Below are 7236 nucleotides of genomic sequence, written 5' to 3'. Positions count from 1 at the left end.
AAGGTTGAGAAAGCGAGCTGTTGTTCACGGAAACATAAGAAAGGAAGACTCAGAAAATATTATATAAAGAAGAATTGCATGTTGCGGTAGCCGTAATAGAGGAGTATCTAAATCCAACCGGCCACAGTACATTCAATCTACGGTTACAAACTAGCTGAGATTAAATTATCCCGACATATATAATTTTTAAATAAACTTCGCTTTTTGTGCAGCTAGTTCTGCAAGTAAATTGTTGGATGTGTTTTAAGGATAAAATATTTCTTAGTTAGTTTTGTAAACTCTTTGTGTGCATATCATTTCAGTACGAGAAGATTTTGTTTTTAAAAAATGGCATAAAAAAGTTTTGCATGGTGTTCGGGATTAGGTCAAATTTCACGTCAAATTGTAATTTCCCCCAAAAAAAAAATGAATAACTAGGGCCCTTAGAGGATGTAAGACAAATGCAACTTCTTTTAAGGGTATACAAACGCGAGAAGTTGTGTTAACCGCCAATGGGAGGGAGACGCCTTCTTGTATCTGGGCCTCTTCCTCCGCTGTGCTCATAAGTCGCTAATTCGACGTCTCCTCTACAATTAGAGTACGTAGCAGTACGTCTTATCGTGGCTATGGCGGGCGACTTACCCGCCTTCTCCTTTTGCCATCCGCCGGTGAGTATATATTGATCTTATGTACAGTGCTGACGTCGTGCTGGGACTTGATGCTTGATTTCTCGACGTATATGTACTGGTACTGACCTACCGGCCTCTTGTGTCACATACTGAGAAACTGTTACAGGAGCAACCCCGCAAGAAATCGCAGAACCTCAACTTCTCCGATGGCTACCCAGAGGTGCGGGATCCCGAGGTTCGCAGGAAGCAGCGGATCGCTCTAGCAGAAAGCCTCGAGGACTACGACGTCCTGCACCACTACGAGGACGAGGATCACCGCGCATATTCACACACCACCAGCACCGACGGACCGCCTGCACCCAAGTGGCTGAAGTACGACCGCCAGGTACACATGTACATCGTCGCGTTTTTTTGTTTTCACAATCGGAAGGAGAAAACAACAAGCTATGAGAAGAGAAATGCATACAGCTTCCGATCCAGAGCCTTTGCATCATTAATATTTTCGCAAATGTCAAGGTACTACGCTTCTATTGCTACTTCAAGGAGCAGGTGAACGAAAGACGAGAGGAAAATTTTAGGGTGCGGAAGTGCACCATATACTTCTACCTTGAGGATGGCACGCTTCACATCTCGGTAAAACTACCCACACATGCCTTCTTAATGTACAGATGATCGGCAGCTGCCATCGACCATAGCAACTACAGTTTATGGTGATCATCTCACCACACAAGTGTGTAACTTTTTACAGGAGCCAAGACAGCTTAACAGTGGAATTATCCAGGTATGTGTAAGCTGCAATATTCATCCTCAAATTTGAAAAATAGATTCCTTTTAAGTACATAGTTAAAAGCGGAGGAATTGTAGTGTGGGGGTGTTCGAACATTTGTGAAGTAACGATATAAATATAAGCGCTACTTGCACTAGCAAGCATAACCACAAGTAATAATCTTTTCTCAGATGTTCTCATGATACTTCTTCTCACTAGGTTGATATGGAAGTTGTTTACTGATTAGAATATTGTCCAACTTATTCCCATCTTGATTACAGGGCACGTTTTTGAAACGCCTCAAAGTACCCAAACCGGGGGGTGGATACATTACAGTGTCAGACTTCGTTCTAGGTTCTGATATAACAATATATGACAGAACTTTCCGAGTGTGTACATGCGACGCATTCACGAGGGTAACACATAACATGCTCAATTCCCCGCTTCCCTTCGCAGCTGCACGTGCAGTTCTTAATCTCTCAACTCTCTTGATCATGAGTTGATCGTCATGATCATGTGTGTGTAGAGGTATTTGTTGAAGCATAGGTTCAATCTAGGGCATGAGGAAGATTTTCCCGGGGAGCCCTTATCCACGTACAGGGAGGATTTAAAGCGGCACCCTGTAAGACATCACAAGGAGCTCGGGACAAAGCAATTCTTGGAGAACGATGGGAAGGTGCTTCGTTTCTTTGCTGTTTGGGATGATCGAGCTTCCGTTTATGGGGACAGACGTCCGTATGTAAGTTCCTGCTGCTAGCAATTAGCATGCACGTAAAAATGATTCTCAAACTGAATAATTACCTCACGTCGTTTGTATGCCAGCTGCTCATGCTGTCAAGTTCCTTGACATATAATAGATCGCTATACATTGACAAGTCCTTGTCAAAAGTGTTAATACGTCTAGGAGTGGTAGAGTTGTGAGCTTGCTAATATATATATCTATGAAGTATTACATATGATCTCCAAATTGAGGCTTACTGAATGTAAAAGAGGAATCGGTAAGTCAAGTATGGTTGTCGTTGCCAGGTTTTACATTACTTTTTAGCAGATGATACGATAGAGATATTAGAAATAAACGAGCGCAATTCTGGAAGGCATAGTTTTCCTATGCTCTTGAGACGATGCCACCTCCCTCGAGAAATCCCATCTGATCTTCTTGGTACGTATAGTAGGACACATTTTGAGTCATATCAAGCTGCATATTCGCATTAATCCTGTATCCGTAGAAATATGATGACCACATACAATAATTATCAACGCTGATTATTGATGCAGGAAAAAACATGGGGTCCGATGCACTTCCAAAGTCAGCATTCTACAATGAGACGGATTTGCATGTGGGGAGTTACGTTCGCGTGTACAACCGTGACATGCTTCTCCATGATTGCGACGAGTTCACTAGACACTACTACAAAACCAAGTACAACAACATGTCGGATGACATGCTGGAGTGCGTTGATGTGCAGGTAGGTAGGTGATCAGGATATAAGTATGACAGCTTGGATTAATTAGGATCAAGCTTTTAAAAAATATTCCTTTTTTTTTGGTTTCCTGCTGATAATATAATTTGGGATGAGATGTTTTTGATTGATATGAAGAAACATGTAGGAGACAGCGCCAGTCCTGTCGCGAATGGAATTGCCTCCTCACAACGGATTTGGAAGCGAGGAGGATAGCATGCAAAACTGCATCTCACTTATCCCCAAAGCCCCTTCCAAGAACTTCAACAAGCTCATAGGCCTAGATGGAAAGGTTTAACTCGTTACTATTAATCATCTATATATTCTAAATAACTCGCACTACGTCGTCTATTACAATAAGTGGCTTAATGTCACCGCACCGCGCGCGTGCATATTCATATTGCGCCAGGTCCTATGCTTTTCTGCTCGATTTGGAGGAGATGAAAGCCACAAGGTGGCTCCACAAGATGTTGGCCGACTCTTTGTCTTTCAGGTACGTACTCTCAATTTATCAAAATTAATTCTAGAGAATCAAGCATATATTAATGTTTCCATACAATTTATCATGTTGCAGTATTTCTTGGCGGACGACACAATTTCTATATACGAGCCGCCGTGCCGTAACTCGGGTATCCAGGGCGGTAAATTCTTATCGCGTGAGGCAGCACCCAAGAAGGCGGGCGGCAAGGGGCGCTCCTACGTAGCCTCCGACATGTACATTGGTGCCAAGATCCAAGTACATGACAGGACTTTTGAGCTGCTGCAAGCCGATGAGTGGACCATGAATTGGATGGAGGAGCACAAGCATGACTTTCCCATGAGCGACTACGATCAAGTCATTAGCAAGGTAGCCGCTGCTTAATTACTGTTGTCGTTTCCGCCATGAGATTCCCTTTGTTAATAATAATATTGATGAGTACGTTTTGTACATCACATGTGAGCTGGAGCTTACACACCATCTTCCTATTATCTATATATTATTGTAGCTCCAAAAGAAGCTAAAGCAGCTTCCTCCTCGTAGCGAAAGTCGAGATTTGAGAACTAATCTTCTGGCTTCCACTGATTCCAACTTGTAAGTCTAAGAGTACTGGCATGTTCATTACTAGCTGTATTATCTGACATGGATCATCATACATCATACTGCAGTCAGTACTCATACAAACAGCTGCATGGATTACTGCAACAAATGCCATTCTTCTAACCGAAAAAAAAAAACAACATTTTTGACCATATAGGACAATGACGACATCGTTGGCAGACCAAATTTTCTATATACTGCAGAAGGCAGGAGTCGATGTCACCCGTCATGAACTCTCTACAATTGAGCGTCATCTCTCCAAAATGGGTCATGGCAGGAACACCCCTGATTTGCAAACACTGTTGCTTAAGTTACTCGCATAACTACTGATCATGTTGCAACCAGTGTTCGTGAAAAATTAACATTTTTCCCAACAAATATTAGAAACCTGAAGTTTTTGACATAATTCAAGTTCATTCCACATGCTAAGAAGTTGAAAAAACAAATTCAATTTACAAAATTATGCCTTCAGAGACCTTTGAACATCATTCAAAACGTATTTAAACATTTATGCTTGCATCACCTTCCCGCATATATACATATCTCAAAGAGACTTTAAGCAAAAGTATAACCTTCGTATCACAAATTAAAGCAAGACTACGTAGTGACCATTATGTGGAGGGCTCTCTCCCCATAGGTAAAATTAACTAAGCCACATGGGGGTGAAAACAAAGATAAAGAGGAACACGATCAGATCTATTGCTTATTAAAGAAGATAATAAAAATTCAATTTACAATATGTGTACAATTTTCAAATTTCTACACCATATTTGATCTCAAGGAGAAAGAATGTAACGTGGTTACTCTTGATTTATATATACTTATATAGGCCACAAGCCATGGGACATTAATAATGGATGTGGACATAGGGCTAAGGGCCAAGGCCACAACGGAAGACAATAATAAGATTTATATATATATAGGCCATAGGCCACAGAGCATTAATAATGGATGTAGACATAGGGCTAAGGGCCAAGGCCACAAGGGTGGACAATAATAATGTAGTGTAATTAATGAGGGCTCAAGTATAAAAGACAAGTATGAGTCTAATAAGTATCAATCATTTTACTAATCATGATTACACATCTTCTTGCTTCATGTAAGCTTCAATGGTATCCTTCTCCCATATGAGATTGCACATGTGTGTGTACTCCATGTTAATGAGTGCAGTTTTCTTTTCTTAAGAGCTTTCCCTCTTGTAGTAGTATCAGAGCTTGATCTTTCATCTTGGTCTAGATTTAGGGTTTTATGTGAGCAATCTCTTGATCTTGGCTAGCGTTAGGGTTAGCTGTATTTTCTCTAGGGTAATAGTTGCTATCACACGACTGGAGAGCATGGAAGGTGTCATCACTCTTTCCAGCTCTGTGATCTAAGATTAGGGTGCTGCAACCATGACTTACTCAAAATGATCTGCTAGGGCTTGAAGATTTAACGAATTTCTAGCATTCTAGTGCTCAATTTGACTCCAAGATCGTATACATAGATGGTCACAAGCACTTCCATGCTTAGTTCGGCTCTCACATTGCAAACAGTTTTTTAGTACTCCAACGATCTATTTAGGCTCTCTAATCATAGAAGTGGTCTTGCACCTTCTCATTTCCCTCTCCACTTAGGCGCACGACAAAGGTAGATGATCTAGAGATAGACATATGCACCCGCTACTTTCCAAGCATGGAACAAAGTACTACAATCTTTTCTCCTCAAATTGTATTGGTGCTCTTTGATTCTTTTGATGATATCCTCATCTATAGCAAGAATGAGAATGCACATTTGATGCATGTGAGAGAAGTGCTTGAGATGTTGAGGAACAACTACTTGTATGTAAAGGAGAGTAAATGTACTTTTATGGCTCAAGAAGTGGAGTATCTTGGTCACATTGTAAGCAAAGAGGGCATCAAGGTGGATCTCAAGAAGGTTGAATGTGTGAAAAAGTGGCCTACACCCACTAATGTGACTCAACCACGAGAGAAGATTCATTTAGAGGTATGTAAAAATTGCAGCCTCTTACTAAAAAGGTTAAAAAGGAAGCCTTCTTTTGGGATACAGTAGCAAACAAGAGCTTTGAGGAGCTCAAAATGATGCTCACTTCAGCCCCTATTTTGGTTTGCATGGACTTCTCTAAAGCATTTACTAGGAGGGCCAATGCATGTGGGAAAGGAATTGGGATGGTTTTATACCAAGATCATGGTGTGATTTCTTATGAGAGCCATAAATTCAATGACAAGGAAATACAAATGCATGTGTATGATCAAGAGATGATTGCTATGTTACATGTCATCAAGAAGTGGCATCATTACTTTTATGGGAGTCACTTTTATGTGAGAAGTGATTATAAGGTGTTACAATATTTCCTTTCTCAAACTAAATTTATCTCCTAAGCAAAGGTGGTGGTTGGCCACATTATAAAATTATGATTTTGAGATCACATACACAAACTAGAAAGATAATGTGGTTATTGATTCTCTATCTAGAATGTGGGCATGCTCTTTATCGACCATCTCCGAAGTACATAAGGGTTGGATCATGGATATTCAAGAGGAGTATCTCTTAGATAAGGAAGTGTCACAAATGGTGCAAAAATTATAGCATGGTTCTCATGAAGAATTGCCCCATTTTAATAAGCTTCACAATGGTCTCTTATACAAGGAAAGAGTTTACCTTGTGTCCATGTCGGAATAAAAGCAAAAGAAGGTGATGGAGGAAATGCATTCATCTCCTATTTCAGGACATTTGGATTTTTTAATGACCTTTGATAAGATAATAAATAGATTTTATTGGAAAGAGATGTGGAAGGACATACATGCATATGTGTCAAAGTGCATGCCTTGTCAACTCAATAAGGATCCAACACATAAGCTCAAGGGTTTACTTCAGCCTTGCCAATTCTCGAAGGGAAGTGGACTCACATTGCTATGGATTTCATCACGGGACTTCCTCATACAAAGAAGGGACATGACAACTTGTATGTAGTTATGGATAGATTGAAAAAGGTGGCATATTTTATCCCTACAAAGGTAAAGTACATGGCATCTGTGGTTATCAAGCAATTTGTGGAGTACGTATTCAAATTACATAGTATGCCACATCAAATTGTTAGTGATTGTAATGAAGCAACAACTTTAGATTAGGTCTAGGACCATGGTCATGGGCTCAAGTATAAAAGGGGGCTCATGGATCACTATTGTACCCTTTTTGATATCTTATGATATTTGGTCGTCTCTTGACTCTTGGAGCCTCATGGCTTTCACACCTTAGCTTGTGGAAGGCTATTTCCATCCTCTTGGTGGGAGGTTAACTCACTTATGCATCATGGCCATTGTATGC

At 40.5% G+C, this 7236-nt stretch overlaps 1 protein-coding gene across 1 annotated transcript; it reads left to right on the top strand.

The window, feature by feature from the left end:
* Window positions 1–548: 548 nt before the first annotated feature.
* LOC147605792 (uncharacterized) lies at window positions 549–4363 on the top strand. Its single transcript, XM_086792828.1, has 13 exons — window positions 549–647; window positions 775–993; window positions 1125–1241; window positions 1357–1389; window positions 1656–1790; window positions 1901–2113; window positions 2401–2533; window positions 2650–2840; window positions 2983–3126; window positions 3244–3327; window positions 3409–3681; window positions 3821–3906; window positions 4070–4363. Exons 1-13 carry the CDS (start codon window positions 606–608, stop codon window positions 4233–4235), a joined length of 1836 nt encoding a protein of 611 aa, XP_086648954.1. The 5' UTR covers window positions 549–605; the 3' UTR covers window positions 4236–4363.
* The last annotated feature ends 2873 nt before the right edge of the window (window positions 4364–7236 follow it).

The sequence above is a fragment of the Cibotium barometz genome, chromosome 58 (genome assembly GCF_041138505.1).
Source record: "Cibotium barometz isolate CiBa-2024 chromosome 58, ASM4113850v1, whole genome shotgun sequence".
Lineage (NCBI taxonomy): Eukaryota > Viridiplantae > Streptophyta > Polypodiopsida > Cyatheales > Cibotiaceae > Cibotium > Cibotium barometz.
Note: the sequence above shows the minus strand (reverse complement) of the source record. Positions and strands in the feature narration are given on the sequence as shown.

Excerpts from the sequence above, each read along its gene's own strand:
- LOC147605792 (XM_086792828.1), top strand. The coding sequence starts at position 606 with ATGGCGGGCGACTTACCCGCCTTCTCCTTTTGCCATCCGCCG. Across the intron at positions 994-1,124 it reads GGCTGAAGTACGACCGCCAG|GTACTACGCTTCTATTGCTA; the intron begins GTACACATGTAC and ends GCAAATGTCAAG. Across the intron at positions 2,841-2,982 it reads TGGAGTGCGTTGATGTGCAG|GAGACAGCGCCAGTCCTGTC; the intron begins GTAGGTAGGTGA and ends AGAAACATGTAG.